The 16,476-nt window shown below is 53.5% G+C and overlaps 1 protein-coding gene and 1 long non-coding RNA gene across 2 annotated transcripts; one reads left to right on the forward strand and one right to left on the reverse strand.

The window, feature by feature from the left end:
* Positions 1-879: 879 nt before the first annotated feature.
* On the reverse strand, positions 880-10,876 carry LOC143664441 (uncharacterized). The gene is made up of 4 exons (XR_013166419.1): positions 10,746-10,876; positions 6,639-6,805; positions 5,767-5,824; positions 880-2,430 (listed from the first exon to the last, which is right to left on the reverse strand). It is a non-coding gene; the product is annotated as an uncharacterized LOC143664441 (long non-coding RNA).
* On the forward strand, positions 4,823-6,967 carry IL13 (interleukin 13). The gene is made up of 4 exons (XM_077138035.1): positions 4,823-4,954; positions 5,994-6,047; positions 6,323-6,427; positions 6,746-6,967. The coding sequence occupies exons 1-4, from the start codon at positions 4,823-4,825 to the stop codon at positions 6,845-6,847; spliced, it is 393 nt and encodes a 130-aa protein (XP_076994150.1). The 3' UTR covers positions 6,848-6,967.
* Positions 10,877-16,476: the final 5,600 nt, after the last annotated feature.

The following is a 16,476-nucleotide window of genomic DNA, read 5'->3' on the forward strand; positions in this document are numbered from 1 at the left end:
GTGGCCTCTCTCTCCAGCCAACATGACGAGCAGTCTCACCACCCTCCCCCTCTCTGCGTGGGACATGACTCCCAGGGGTGTGGACCTTCCTGGCAACGTGGGACAGAGATCCTGGAATGAGCTGAGACTCAGCATCAAGGGACTGAGAAAAACCCTAGAATGAGCTGAGAATTAACATCAAGGGATTGAGAGAACCTTCTCCACCAAAGGTGGAAGAGTGAAATGAGGCAAAGTGTCAATGGCTGAGAGATTCCAAACAGAGTCGAGAGGTTATCCTGGAGGTTATTCTTATGCATTAAGTAGATATCACCTTGTTGTTCAAGATGTGGTGGAGAGGCTGGAGGGAACTGCCTGAAAATGTAGAGCTGTGTTCCAGTAGCCATGTTTCTTAATGATGATTGAACAATGATACAGCTTTCACAATGAGAGTCTGTGAATGTGAAAACCTTGTGTCTGATGCTCCTTTTAGCTACTATATCAACAGAAGAGTAGAACATATGGAATAAAAATAAAAATAGGGGGAACAAATGTTAAAATAAATTTAGTTTGAAATGCTAGTGGTAAATGAAAGCGAGGGGTAAGGGGTATGGTATGTATAATCTTTTTTTTCTCTATTATCGTTTTATTTCTTCTTCTGTTGTCTTTTTATTTCTTTTTCTAAATCGATGCAAATGTTCTAAGAAATGATGAATAGGCAACTATGTGATGATATTAAGAATTACTGATTGTATATGTAGAATGGAATGATATCTTAATGTTTTGTTAATTTTTTTAATTAATAAAAAAAAGTTTAAAAAAAAATTGGTGGTTCCAATAAGAGAAAAGAGAGAAAGTAGAGGACAAAGTCATAAACATAATTATGCAAGAAAATGCCCCAAGCTCTGTTTCTTTGTATGAATACAGAAATACCATATTACAAAGACAAGTGAGAAAAAAGCAACATGCAAAAGATGCACAGGATAAATGAGCATCTAGGAATGTCTAGGAAGTCTCTCATCTTCCTATGAGAGACTAGGAAACAAGAGAACCAATGAAACCAAAAATTAATTCTTTGAAAAGATCATTGAAATTGACAAACATTAACTAGACTGACAAAGAAAAATGAGACACAAATAACTAAAATCAGAAATCAAAGTGGAGACATTACCATCAATCTTACAGAAATAAAAAGGATTATAAGAGAATACTATAAATGCCATAAACTACTCAAGAAGAAATAGAAAATCTCAACAGATATATAAGAAGTAAAGAGAACAAGACCTCCTAACAAAGAAAAGTTGAGTACCAGATGACTTCACTGGTGAATTCTCTCAAAGAAGACTTAACACTAATTCTTCTCAAACTCTTCCAAAAAAATGAAGAGAGGGAATGCTTTCTGACTCATTCTATGGGGCCAGCATTACTCTGACACCAAAGCCATACAAAGATGACCGAAGAAAAGAGAATTACAGACCAATGTCCTTCATGAACACAGATGCAAACACCCTCCATAAAATACTAGCAAACTAAATCCAACAGCACATTAAAAGGATTACAAACCATGATCAAGTAGGATATATCTCAGGGATTCAAAGGTGATTCAACATAAGTACATCAATCAATGGGACGCAACACATTCACAGAACGAAGAGAAAAACGTGATCATCTCAGCTGATACAGAAAAGACATCTGACAAGATCCAACATCTTTCATGATAAAGACTCCTAGAAAATTAGGAATAGAAGGGAACTTCTCATTATGATAAAGGGTGTTTATGACAAACCCACAGTTAACATCATACTCAATGTTGAAAAACTGAACGCTTTCCCTAAGGTCAGGAACAAGACAAGGATGCCCACTTCCACCACTCCTATTCCACACTGTACTGGAAGTTCTAGCCGGCACCATTAGGCAAGACAAAGAAATAAAAGACATCCAAACTGGAAAGGAAAAAATAAAATGTTTCCTATTTGCAAGGCTTTTGATTGACCCAAGTTATGATCTATTATATTGTAGGATGAGAAGAGAGGAAGAATGGAAGTGGGGAAAGGATGGCAGGGAAGAAAGAGAATTAAATATTACACGTAGACAGCAAATAATGCCTGCACCTGAAACTACAGACAGACAAAATTTAGCAACATGGAGGGAGGAAAATACCAAAAGAAATAAAACAGTGGTTTCTCTGGAGAAGAGGCTAGTGGGGGCAGGGTGTGGGTGGTGCGGGCTGCTTCTCAAAAACTGGGAGGGCTCTGAAACTGTATCCTACTTGCAGGGTAACAAGGTAGCCTGTGGGTTTCATGGCTGCTGGGAGGAGAAAGACCCCTGAACTGGAGGCACAGAACGGTGTGGAGGCACAGCAGCAGCAGTACAGAGACCTCAGCGGTTCTGTTCTGGCTCCCAAGCTCCAGTCGTCACCCGGTCGTGCAGAGGGAGCCAGGCAGCACCTGAGGGCTGCATCACAGGAGGGGAAGTCTGAGTTTGGGGTGTCCAGATATTTTAGAAGAGACCCTAAGCATGCCTGCCCTTTGCTCTAGAGGAAGATGCTGTCTCTGTCTTCCAAAGCTGCTTTCCATAATCAACCTCCTTACGAACTGTTTGATTTTTAAAATCACATGAACGTATAACGTTCATAAATATAAATATCTAATAAGGTAAATATCTTAGTTACTAAAAGCAAGCAACTTGCCAACATTTCCTTCTACCGACTGGGCACCTTTTCTCTGCCAACAGAGACCTAAAGTCTAGGAAAATTGGAAAAGACAACCCCAGCTTCTCCGAATATTCGCACGGAGCTGGCAGGGCCGCGAGAAAGGGCGGCCGGGGCCGCGCTCGGGGGCAGGAGGAGCCGCGCAGGCCCCCCACGGCCCGCAGCGCCCCGGTTCCCCACGCGGGTTGGAAACGGCAAGCCACGCGTGTCGAGGCCGGAGCAGCCCTTTCGTGGTGGTTGTTAATTACAATCATTTGGGCCGTTGATGGAGCCCGGCTGAGAACGAAGCAATACTAACAGAGCCGCTGAGCGAGCGAGCGCAGGGGAGCCCCGGGCCTCGGAGGCCGCCGTGACCTCCCCACCCCCGACGGGGTGGCCCGCGGGGGCAGGGCCGGGCCGGGCAGCTCCGCAGCGCCCCCGCGCGGCTCCTCGCGGCCACCTCGCCCGACTCCTCGCCCGGCCTCCGACCAGCTGACCAGGGCTGGGACGGCTTCGCGGCTTTCCGGAGCCGCCGCCCTCCCCGCCCTCCGGCACCCGGGGGAGGCCCAGGCCGCGGAGATCCCGCTTATCGGCCCCTTCATCTCCCGTTACATAAGGCCGCGCCCCCTATCTCCCCGGGGCATCGCCGCCACCTCGCGGCCAGCGGCGCCTTCTCCCACGCGCGGGGGCACCCTACCCACCCGCTCCCCGCAGGGGTGCTGCTCCGGGGGCGTTGACTCATCCCGGCGTTGGGGCCCTGGGATTTGGACTCCCGGTTCTTTCCCCCACCGCGGAGCCCCTGCAGGAGATGTCATCGGCCCTACTCTACGAGGAAACTGAGGCCCACAGAGGGGTCACACAGCCAGGAAGCGGGGGTGCGGTGGGGGCGCTTCCCGGGGCCGGTGAGGCGCAGACAGAAGAGAGGGAGGAAACATGTTACCCGTGGGGTGGGTGGGGGCTTCTGGACAGGAGACCCTCGTCAGGGGGTGAGCCCCCCTATTGGGGAGCTGGCCAGAGGGAGCCTGAGCCCACAGACAGGGGGCCTGCAGGGGGAGGGTGCTGGCTTACAGGAGGAAGTGGGTGATCTTGACATCAGCACCCAATGGGCAAATGCTGCAGACTCTGCCGTTGAGGGTGGAGGGGGTGGTTTCTCTACAACTTCTAGGAAAATGAGAGTGCAGGAGAAAGGTTCCAGGCCAGCATCCCTGCAGACCAGTGGGCTGTTCAAGGGGAACCAGGGTGCTGCCCTCCATGGCTCTCATTCAACAGAAGGGAAACTTGAGGCCCATAAAGGGCAGGGGTTGGTCCCACAGAGACTAACGGGCAGAGCTCATCGCCCTAGGGTCTCGGTCCCCTAGGCACAGTTACACTCTCACCTGGGCTAAGTCTGTTCTGCAGGATGGGCCGTGGCTGAAGACCTGGGTGGGGTGTCTGGACTGCCCAAACTCAGAGTCATCCACGGGACTTTAAAAGGGAAGGTCTAAGACGACCGTGGAGTCCAGCAGATCTTTCAGTGGAGACCTGGGAATCAACTGAACGTTTATAGTCATTCCCACAGTGGAGCCAAGGGCAATCAGGTGGACCAAAGGAAGGGAACCTCACTCTTCTCCTATGGATCTGTTTGAATTTTTATCCAAAGCATGTGTAACTTTGACAATTTAAGAGACCCATTAACTGAAAAAATAAAAACCCCAAATGCCACAGCTGGTGGTTTGTGGCCACAGCACTTTCTGCTCAGCCCTTGCAATGACCCGCAGGGGTCTGAGGCCAGGAACTCAGCCTTGGGCCAGCCAGAAAGGCACGTAGGCGATCACGGGGCAAAACTGCCGAAGCTTGAGCTGGTGCCGATGACACCAGGCCCCCTACGTGCCCTTTCCCCTAGCCCTGAGTGATCCTGTCCATATCTTGGAAACTCTGCCCTAGACTTTTCTCAATAACTCCTTAAGAAATCAAACTCTTTCCTTTATGTGACGCTGGATTTTCCACAAAGTATAATCAAGATGAGTAGAGATGTGGTTTCTAGATAGTGCCCAACAAAGCGGGGACCAGGGTGTGAAGCGTCACCACTTGGGCCTATAAAAGCGGCTGCCGAGAGGCCAGGGCCACAAACTGCACGCTCAGGCCCGCCGCGCCCCTCCTGCCTCGGTTCTCGGCCCCATGGCGCGCTGGCTGCCCCTGGTCATCGCTCTCACCTGCTTCGGCGGCCTCGCCTCCCCGGCGCCTATGCCTGCCTCTGTGTCCCTCCAGGAGCTCATTAAGGAGCTGCTCAACGTCACCCAGGACCAGAAGGTGAGTGCCCGCGCCCAGGGTCCAGGTGGGCTGGCTCTTGGGAAGACCGCGGAGCAGGTCGAGCCTGGGCCCTGTGTGCCACAGGCCAGGAAGAGGCCCCACGGCCCTGGGGTGGGCCCGGAGCAGAGAGGAGCCAGGTGGGGGGCACAGCACTAAGGATGGGCCTTAGAACAGGCAGGGCAGGGCCCCCAGGGACCACGGGCTCCCCTGGCCTGAGTCTGCTTGCCCCCTCCAGCCACTCCTCAGCCATTCCTGAGCAGAGGAAAGCAGAGAAGGGCCTGCACCCCCCACAACCAGGTGGCATTTGCCAATTGGATCCTGAATGCAGTGATGTGGCCCTAATGCATAGCATCTTCGTTAAGTCCATCCTTACAAAAGGGTTCACTAGTGGGGTCAGACCCTCTCCCAGTAGTAACAGCTCACACTTTCTGAACACTTCTTGTGTGCCAGGCCCAGCGGGAGTGCTCTACAGCCCATCTTATACAACCTCTAGAGGCAGGTATGATGACCCCACTTTACTGGGGCCCAGCGAGTTTAGCTCACTTGCTCAAGGACAGCAGTCTATGACAGAAGCCGGATTCAAACCCGACCTGCCGACACCAGTGTCCGTGCGCCTCACTGTTGTGTACCCTAATTCAAAACACAGGGTTTGCGCATGTGAGAACCCCGCTGCCTCCCATCTGATTTGTCCTGGGCATCAGCGCCCAGGCCACCCCTCCCTCACTGACCCCACCCTTCCCTGCAGGCACCCGTTGGAAGGGCTGACATCTTGACTCAGCAGTGGTGGGCTTTGCACAATGCTGGTCCCTTACCTGTTGTGTCACACAGTTTTTCTCTCAGCTCCAAGACCCCATACGATGGGTCCCCACTCTGCAGAACAGGAATTAAAACTCAGGAGCATTGAAGGCAGGCCAGACCTGCTCCCTGGCCTACACAAGGGGTGCTCATGGGGCCTGGGCCTTGCAGAAGCTAGCCTGGGCTGGCTCAGGGAGGGCTGGGCCCTGCCAGCACCCTGCTCACGGTCCCTCTGCTCCCTCAGGCCCCTGTATGCAATGGCAGCATGGTGTGGAACACCAACCTGACAAGCAACGTGGTAAGGGCCCCCGGGCACTGGGAGGAGGGCGGCAGAAGCTCTAGGACTTGGGCGTGTCTTCTCCAAGCCTCACTCGCATCCCTGGGAGACGCTAGGCAACCTCCAAGGGCTACCCTCTCTCCCCACTAACCCATGCCCTTCCCATCCCCTCCACCCCCTCCGCCAGGCCTCTCGGTCCCCTTGTCCTATGCACTCAGTGAAGGTGGGTGCCTGAGCCAACAGGCTGGGGACAGGGCCCAGCAGGGCCTGACGCCTTGGTGGTCTCTTCCCTGTAGTACTGTGCAGCCCTGGACGCCCTGATCAACGTCTCCAACTGCAGTGCCATCCACAGGACCCAGAGGATCCTGAGTGGCCTCTGCACACACAAGGCTGCAACTGGCGTAAGTGTCTCCCACCCGCACCCACACCCTGCACCCATACCTGCCGGCTCCATCCTCTTCCTCAGCCCTGGGCTCACCTGGGGTGGGTCCACAGTGGTGGCGGGCGGGGATGTGGGCTTTGAGATTTAAAGGACCTGGGCTGAAGGGCTACTGATGGCCACCTGAGCCTCAGTTTCCACATCTGTAAAATGGGAGTAATAACAGTACGCACCTCCTGGGGCTTCTGTGAGGATTAACCGAGGCGGCCCCTGGAAAGCCCCTGGCAGGCGCCGGTCATCCTTGCCCTGGCGTCCCACTGATGCGCTGGCCTCTCTGTAGCAGGTTTCCAGCTTGCAAGACCGACACACCAAAATTGAAGTGACACAGTTCGTAAAGGACCTGCTGAGACGTTTGCAGCAACTTTATCGTCATAACGGCTAAAGAGCTAGCATCGCTATTTACCGACAGGCACTGACTACTGAAGTTACAGATTCATCTATTTCCCCTGCCCCAGATGTCAAAAGTTCCTTGGCAGGGGTGGGGAGGGGAGGAAGGGTTGGGGGGGGGTAAGATTTCTTTAGCTTAGACTCAGCCTGTGCTGCTGCCCGCCTTCAGCCCAGCTCACCCCAGCCTGCTCTTTGCCCTGGTTCCCGGGCGCGGCCTAGTGGCCTCCTCCATCTGGGGCTCAGGGCTCAGAGCTCCGCACCTGGTGAGTGAGGGAGGAAGACTTTGTCCCACACCCCTCCCCCTCTTTGGAGCAGACTGTAACATGGCAGTGGGTGCTGCCCTGGCCAGCTGTTTGGTGGGCAAGGACCTGCTTCACACAGGGGAGACTGAGGCAGAGAGCAGCTCAGGCACATTTCCTCTTGGTCTTATTTATTATTGTGTGTTATTTAAATAAGTGTGTTTGTCTGTGGTGGGGACATGGAGGAACTGTCTGCTGGCATGTGGAGCGAGGGCCTGGAGACTTGGAGTCCAGCCTTCAAGCACTGGGCCTTAGCCTTCCTGGCTAAGAAGTACTGTGTGCAAATCCACTACCTCACTGGGGTCCTCGGGTCCCTGGGCCTCGCCTCAAGGCAGGGGACAGGAGAGAGGGCATAGTGGCCACTCCTGTCCGCCAGCCAGCAGTCAGTCCTCAGCTGAGTAATTTATTGTTTTTGCATGTATTTAAAATTAAGTATTAAAATATGTTATCAAAGAGTTACTAATATATAGAACAGCCTAGAATGCTGCACATGATGTATGTGAATATTGGGGGCTGGGTTTATGAAGCAAATCATTTCATTGTGTGAAACTGAAGCCAAAATAAAGGTACAGGTGGGGACAAAGAGGTCTGATGGAGTTTGCCTTTTATTTTGGCCTTTGGGGAGGCTGGTCTGGTGGTCTTAAGACTCTGAGGAACTCTGTGGAAGGCCAGCCTGAGCCAAGGGGGTTGGGGGAGTAGAAGGAAGAGGGAGGGAGGGGACCTGGACTGAGTGAAAGTAAGCAAGTCCCTGGGATTGGAGCGCCACCCCCACCCCTCCCCCAGCATGGAGGGAAAGCCTGGGCCAGGATGTCTGGGCTCAGGGAGGATGTCTGGTGCAGGCAGAGACCTCAGAGACCTTGCCATCTCATAGTGACAGCTCTTGATGACAGGTTAGCCCCTGTCTGGAACCACCCACACACTCTCTAGTATCTCTCCCACAAGCCCAGGAGGCAGATAAGGACTCTGAGACTCAGACAGCATAGATGGCCTGCCCAGGGCCACACAGCCAGGGAGGAGCAAAGCCGGGATTTGAACCTGAAAAGCAATCCAACTTCAAAGCCCACACACTTAACCACCCTGCCTCTCTCTGTCCAAATTCATCTATTTCCCTTTATAATATCACCATTAACCTCTGCTTGGACATGCCCAACGTACAGGGAGCACACTACCTACTTTCTAGGACTGCTCTTTCCATTCCCGGACTTCGTCCTTCCTTACAGAGTGCACGCTCACCACCTCCGTGAACAAAGATGGAGCGCTGGGTTTGTGACCACCTGGACTGTAGAAGGACTAGAGCGAAAAATGAAGGCTGCAGAGGCTCTGGTCAAACTACTGCCCAGAGCAGGTCTCTCTGTTCTTCCCTTGGCCCAGGCCAGCACCAGGAGTGCTGGAACCAGCAGGTCTCGGTAGGCCACAAGTACAAGTCACACTCTCCAGCAATGGAGCTGTGAATGTTTGGGAGGTGCCCGGGGCAGCAGTCTGCCCAGAAGGATGGGACAGTGGGTCCACACTCATGACCTGGTCACCAACTCTGGTTGGCAGAAGGGTGGGGACTACGGCCCAGGGGAAATGCAGGGAGAGACAGCGCCCTTCATGAGGGAACATCCACAGTCATGTTCAGAAGTCAAAAGCAGCCACACGGGAGCTCGCAGTATGTGTGATTCAGAGAACAGAGAACATGGCAGGGACTTGGCCAGAGTGCTGAAGACCATGCGCTGGTTCTCCAGGAACCACTCCCAAGTAGGATGCAGCGCTTTCATCCAGGGAGAGGAGGGAGGAAGCCAAGTCCAACAGGGTAAGGGGTTGGGGAGGCCCAGCCCGGGGCAAAGAAGACCTGGAGAGGGGCACCAGGCTGCAGGCATCCAACGGCGTCCAAGGCCGCACACTGGACCTGCCTGTGGGGTCTCAGAGCCTGCCAGCTCCCACAACATTGGCTGAGGGCCACCTGTGGGCCTGGCATTGCAGCAAGCACCTGGGATTGAGATGACAGGACCCTACATGCCCTCAAAGCGCAGCACCAGAAAGGACTCTTAAAAAAAATAGTGGAGGGTCTGAAGAAGGATTCATACCCTGAGAGGTTCTCACCTCTGGGGTGTGCAAATAACTGACTTCCTGCTGTGGTGAAAGAGGCTCGAAAGTCAGGGACAGGGGTGGGGAGCCAGTGTGATCCTGACTTCACTCTCCACCCAGAGATGCTAGGATTTTAAGACTAGAAGATATTTATGAAAGATTAAATTAAAAACGATCTGAGCTTCCACAGCACCACCTCTGATCTAGGTCCTCTGGCCCTGCAAGGCAACGTCACTGTCCAAAAAGATGCAAACTCTTCCACCCAAATTCCCCACGAATCCCCAGAGAACAGAGAAGGGAATTAAGGCCAGTGTGGGGGAAGGTCCCTTAGACTCCTCTGAGTAAGTAGTTCCAAGCCCTGCGTCCTGGAGGGTCAGTGGGGCTGGGTGCAGCGTGGCCAGGTGTCTCCACTAGGGGTCCACAGCTCCCCACGCCCTCACCACGCCGCTCCAGACTCGCCCTCAAGCCAGTCCAGCAGGCAGGGGACCTGTGGTCACTGGCGGTGTACGGTGAGCTGGGGGGTGGGGTCTCGGCCCCCAGGGGTAAGGGACACTTTTACAAAGCCACAGAAGGAAGCCACTGTGTGACAACCGGGAAGCAGACCTATCCTGGAATGACAGGGAAAGAAAAAGAAGAAACAGAAAAAAGAAAAGGTGAGCGACAGCTCGGAGCATTGGCACATCGCTCCCTGGGACCAATTCCCTGGGGTATTTGCTGGTAGTTTTCTCTAACCCTGTGGTTTAACTTCTTTCATGCACAAGGCAAAACCCTAGCAGGGCCCAGAGAGCCGGGGACTGGGGATGAGATAAGAGCGCTGGTGAGTGGGAGGGAGAGGCTGGCTGTGGGGCCCAGGCTGGGGAGCCCCTTGGCGCCTCGGGAACCCCAGCCAGGGAGGTTTCACTGGCAGAGGGGCTGGGCTCGAGTGTGAAGTGAGACACACACGCGAGTTTCCGGTGAACTCTGCACCCAACATCTCTGCTTGCTGCTCAGATGAGGTGTCAGAAGACACCCTGAGTCCCTTTGGGGGTTTCTCCGAGCCCAGTCCCCGAACTGCTCAGGACAAGAATGAACTGGCCGCAGGAGACCAGGCCCGTGTCTTATTTCCATCCAACACAGCAGATTGAAGGCTGGGGTTTATCAGGCCCATCAGCTCACCAGTTTTTCATTATGACCCACAGGGAGGTGTCTTCTGCTTATTGGGGTAATCTCCACTTATCTGGTCAATTTTAATAAACTCTCAGAAGGCCTGGCTGGGCCGAGGCTGATAGTATGCCACGCAGGGTGGCCCAAGCTGTCGTCAGAGCAAGCGGCTGTCCACACCCCACCTCCACACACGCTGCCCACCTCTGGTCTGAGCATTAAAGGTCATATTGCCCCATTACCTTCATTCATTTCTCAGCTCCACCCAAAAGCACCAGGACAAATGGTTTGCAACAAACTTTCCCAGAACAACTGACTTCTCAGCAGTATGGGAGGGCCCCATGACGAAGCCATTTGAAATCCCAGAAGCAGTTTTCTACTTACGACCTCACTTTCTGTAGCTCTCTCTTCTCCACAATGCCTTCTCTTGTGGAAAGTGATTCTCACTCAGCATCGTTCAGAAACGCCCCCAGCCCGTGCTGCGTGCCTGGGCAGAGGCTGCCGTGTGGTCAGAGGTGACGTAGGCGCCAGAATTAAATATAGCAATGCTCGTCAGCCACGCACCGCCGCTCTGCGGACGGCCCTTCCTGACTCCCGTGGGGGCCCGCAGCGCCTGCAGCCCCCCACCCAGCCGCCCCGCACCCGGCCGCTGGCGCTCCGGCCCCTGCCCAGCCTGAGGCCTACGCCAGGCCAAGCTGCAGAAATGGAAAAAGCAATTCCTCCTTTTCTTTTTTCTATTCTCTATTTCCTTAGATTTTCTATAATGAACATATATTCATTTTCCACTGGGGACAAAGAGATTTAATTTTAAAAAAAGAACATGAACGATCCACGGGGGAGCTGATCAAGGCCAGAGCAGGGGGATGGGCCAGCAGCTTTCCCCTGCAGGGACTAATGTCCTAAATTCTCTCAGGTAGGAGGTTGCAGCACCTCACAGCCTGGCACACCCCTGCCCCGACCCGCAACTACACACACACGCACACACACACACACGCACACACGCAGGCTAAGGCCTCTTGGGCCAGTCAGGTTCTGCACTGCCAGACAGAGAGGGGAAGGGACTCCACTCTTGGAGGCCCCCACCTGCCCTAGCCTACCAGTAGGGTGGGCTGCCAATGCAACTCTGAGGCTGAAGTGGCGTTGGAGCCCTGGGGACAGACAGAGAGCTCCCGCAGGCCCCTCAGTGTCTTCTCCCTGCTCCCCAGAGGGCAGAGAAGCCAGCAGCCTATGGAGCTATGCTGCCGCACACTCAGCAATGCGACACACCCCTGCCTGCCTTGGCTCCCTCCTCCCTTTGGTCCCCCATCCCCTTGGAGGCAGTTCTCCCTCGGGCTGTGCTCAAGATGCCATTGCCCCTTCTTTCTCAGGGACTCAGGCAGAGTGTGCTGCCAGGGGTTCGGGGCAAGGGCTTCACAGTCAGAGCAGACCTGGCACCACATTCCAGCTCTGGCCCCAACTTCCACTGGGGCCACGAAGGCCAAGTCTCCGTTGTGTCCTCCTTGAAATGGATCCACCCAACCACTCTCTCATTCAACAAGCATTTGTTGAGCTTTGACTACGTGCCAGACGTTGTTCAAGGCACTGGGATCCACGTTGAGCAAAACCAAGTTCCTGCCTTCAAGGCACTTACTTCTAGTGGGGAAGAAACAATAAACAAATGAACAAGCAAATGTACTGTGTGCCAGACATGGTTAATGCTAGAGGGAAATAGAGCAGCCAGAGGGCTTGGAAGTCTGGGAGAATGGAGACCCGGTTGGGCGAGGAAGGGAACAAGTCATCCACCTACTAGAGGAAACACACTTCAGGGAGAGGAGACGTGGAAGAGCTGGCTGGGGAGTGCCAGGTGGAAGAGCGGCTGGGGCAGAGGCAGGGGCCAGGGCGGGAGTCGAAGGTAGCGAGCGGGGCAGGCACAGACCACGTGGGAAGGACTGCGCCTGACTCTAAGTGGGATGGGACGGATCCGAGTTTAACAGACTCACTCTGGCTGCTGGATCTAGAACAGGCTGTGGGGACAAGGGTGGAATGAGGAGGCGATTGCAGAAATCCAGGGGAAGAAATGGGGACTACATCGGTGGAAGGGTGAGACGTGGTCGGATTCTGGATATGTGTGTGTATTTAAATTTGCTATTCATATATGTTTCTAAGATCTTTTATTATAGAAAAATCTCAAACATATGCAAAAGTAGAGAGAATAATCCCTGGGTATTCATGGCCCATTCAGCCACTAGCAACTCATGGCCAATCTTGTTTCATCTCTATACCCACCTCCTCCTCAGCCCAAATCCGAGACATCATATTAAATTCTGGATACAGTTTGAAGGGAGAGGATTTGGTGGTGGGTGGAATGTGGGGCATGAGAGCAAGAGAGGCATCAAGGTTTTTATTCCAGCAACTTGAGGGATGGTGTCGCCATTTATTGAACTGGAGGAACCTGTGCTCAACTGTGTCCCATTTAACGAATAACTGTTAGTGCAGCCGTCACACTCACCCGCCGCTGCCACCCCCAGCACTGCCCGCACCACTGCTGGGGTTTGGCCGAGTCCCACTCCAGCCCGGCGCCCGCCCCATGGTGCCCAGAAACCGTCTCACTCAGGCGGCCCATTATCTGCTCATTGCTAAATCCATCCACACGCTTCTGCCCTTATCTCCCCCGGCCGCCTCGGAGAAACATGGGCTGCTGCTGACCACTTACTTCTCCTTCCGAGGCTCTCTCACGCTCCTCTCCTGGCTCCCCCCACCATGCCGCTTGACTGCTTGACATCACCCTCCCCCGCTTTTATCTTGCCCCTTGGGCAGTACCAGTCTTTCCCTCCCATTTCTCACCCAACTCCCAAGCATTTCTCTCCAGCAGGGACCCTCCCTGTGCTTGGGGCCCTGGACCTGAATGGCGGCTCCCCCAGCCAGGAACCCGGTGTCCTCTGTGACCTCTCACTCTTCCTTGCCCCCGTACTCGGGCAATTTCACTAAATTCCAGTCTGCACTTAGTGAGAGGGCACCACATCAGACACAGACTAATTTGTATTTATTACCTACAAAACACAAGTAATTTGTATTTACTACCCATAAAATCTTCCAACACTCCCTATTATTAACCCAGTTTCACAGATGAGAGGCCTGAAGAGGGTGCTTTTCCCCAGGCCACCCAGAGGGGCCCTCAGGTTCCTAACTAGCCAGGGCTCCTTGGCACACGGTCTTGAATAACTCAGACCCCCAGCTCGCCTCCCCACCGTGGCCAGACCATCCGCTGGCCGCCTCTCCCACAGGACTGCTGCAGTGTCCTAACGCGTTTCCCTCTGTCCGCTCTCCCCTCCCAGACAGATGCTTCCTTCACTTCCTCTAGCTTCTGAGGCAGCTCCAAGTCCTGTGCCAGGACCGCCCGCTGCGTGGAGCACAGGCTGCTTGTTGGACTTTTTTGCTACACCTCTTTCCCTCACAGAGTCCTTTATTTAAAACAAACAAATACGCCCTGAAAGGGGTTGTTCTCTGCCAGCTGATGCCTGAGGAGAGAAGGCAAGCTCTGCAGGGCTCAGGGTGCAGTTGGGGCTGTGGGGATGGCTGGTGAGACAAAAGTTGGTCCACTCTTGGGGGCCTTTGCCAGGCCCTGGCCTGCCAGGCAGGGACGGGGGAGGCAGGTAGGGGAAGGCTGGGGAAGGGTGGGCGCCAATGCAGCTGTGAGGCTGATGTGACCTCGTTGCCCTTGGGACAGAAAGACGCCTTGCAGGTCCAGCCAGGTGTGTCTTCCTCAGCTCCAGTGCTAACAACTGTAATTTCTCAGACTCGCTTGAAACTAGAGTCTGGATGTGAATTGGGTTCTGCAATTAGATGCACTCCAGTGAGCTCCAGAAGGCCCAAGGGGGCCGTGTCAGCTGTGACAGGGAGCTGGGGCCCCAGGACTGCAGCTCGGGGTATGTCTGTGAATTCCAAACTGTCTGGGACAGCCTCAGAAGTAGTGACTCCCCATTTGAGTCAGTCCTTTAGAGTCCTGGGCCCAGCCTGGAACCTGCTCTTTCAGCCCTCCCGACATTTTTATAAGCACCTACTTGCCTGCATTAAATGTGTGCAAAAAGAACCCACAGCAGTGTCTACTTTCTACAGTGAGCCCAGACACATAAGGATGAGGGCTGCCTTTTAGCAACTGATTGTGACTCACCATTCACAAGCACAGGGACTCAAAGACTAAAAGTGGTCACTTCCAGGGGGGCCATGCTTGGGGAAGTGTCTTCTGGCAAAACATCTGGCCCTGTCCAGACTGGGCTTGGCCGATCGATTAAGCACTACAGCCATTCAACCATCCAAAGGCGTAATTTGTAATGGCAGTGGTGATGGCAGCTATCATTTACTGAGCACTCAGTGATGTGCCTGGCACGATTCCAAATACTTTAAAAACATTCATTTATTTGCTCTTCATAACAATCGCAGGAGGAAGGAAGAAATACCCCCACTTTACTGTGAGGATGAGCGGTTTGCCTGAGGTCCCATGGCTGGGAAGTGGAGGCCAGGCTGACGTGTGGCTGACGTGAGGCTGGGCCCATAGCCCCTTCTCTGAACCAAGGTGGGCCATGGCTTCTAGCAATAGCTTCCCTGCACTGCAAGAATGAGTGCCTTCCAAAGAATTCTTCACTCATCTTGCATAGGAAACCCCTGTAGAGAAGCTACATTATCCCCATTTCAGAAGCGAGGAACAGAAACCCACAGAGTTAGTGCTCTGTCCTAGGTCACAGAGCTGGCAAGTGTACTGGACTCCAAAGCTAGTGCTCATAACTGCTCAGCTCCACAGCGGGAAAGGGAAGTTCTGCAGCCACAGAGGCCAGTACTGGTTCTCAGCTCTCACACAGGACCAAGGGATGGGGACTTCGAGTGACAGAGCCAAGACCCAGCCGAGCCTTCGTCTTCCCTCTGGAGCTCTGGGTGGCTGTCCCGTCCCATGCAGCTGCTGTCCATGACACCTGACAGGCTGCCAGGCACCCTTAGGGCGGTGGCCACTGCCTCCTCTGTGTCCCTTCGTGGTGCACACACCCACCTTCCCGACCCCTGCCTGGCTGGCCGTGCCGTCCCTGGATGGAAGGAGGGCCCATTTTCTCTTACCCTTTAAGGGACCTTCTGCTCACTCCCTGATGTTCTAAAGTTTATCTCCCCCCCCCATCCCTCCCCTGGTCTCATCTAACCCTCAAAAGAAACGCACAAATCTGTATTCTGCTCGTGGTTTCAAACTTATATTAATTTTCTGACTCACTGCCTTTGCCCTCAGAACCTGGCCTTCAGCAGGAGCTCAGAAGCACAATCACTGAACACACGAATGGCTCTACAGTGGCTCTCACACAGTCCAGAACCCCACCTGCCTCGCCTCCTCTCCCCTCTCCTCCCCTCCAGCTCTCCTTCAGACCCCAAGGACTTTGAGAGGTGAGGCTCTGCATCCCAACTTCCTTCCAGAACCTATTTTGCATAACCCCAATGTATCAACACTCCTCACAAATCCACGTGTTGGCATATGCACCATTTACTCCAAGTAATAGTGATCCTGATATGATGCCTCCATCCATTCCTGAAGGAACCACCTGTTCTCTTCACAGACTCTCTCCTGGCCCCAATGGAAGGATCCTAACACCTTCTTAGGACCTTCCTGCTACAGTTATCCAGAATCTCTCCTCCACAGAGATCAAGACATTATAGAAAGATCCAAAGCACAGGAACAACTTCAGCAAAAACCACCTCTACGTGATCTTCCAGAGGAAATGTGTAGGGAGAGGATAGCCAGAAGGCAAGGGAAGTGTGGGGGGGACTAAGGAAATGCTCCAGGAGAAAAAGGCAGTATGCATTCTAGGGCACAGAATCCTGCAGCCCGTTGAGCCCAGTTCTGGGAAGCATCGTGAGGGGCCACTGTGCAGGGACTTGGGCATCTAAGGGGACGGGGGAGGGCTTATGTTCAGTTTGGGAGTGAAGGGACGAAGCCCCTCACCAGGCACGCGTGAATCAGATTAAAACAGCAGAATGGGCATTGATGAAGAGAACTGACTTTTAATAAGATTGTGGCTCTTTGATCTAATTAGCTGAGGATATATTTAAGTTCCATTTTAAACAGTGACCATTTCTCAGTTGGTGCAGTGTTTCCATTTGG

The sequence above is a fragment of the Tamandua tetradactyla genome, chromosome 20 (assembly GCF_023851605.1).
Source record: "Tamandua tetradactyla isolate mTamTet1 chromosome 20, mTamTet1.pri, whole genome shotgun sequence".
Lineage (NCBI taxonomy): Eukaryota > Metazoa > Chordata > Mammalia > Pilosa > Myrmecophagidae > Tamandua > Tamandua tetradactyla.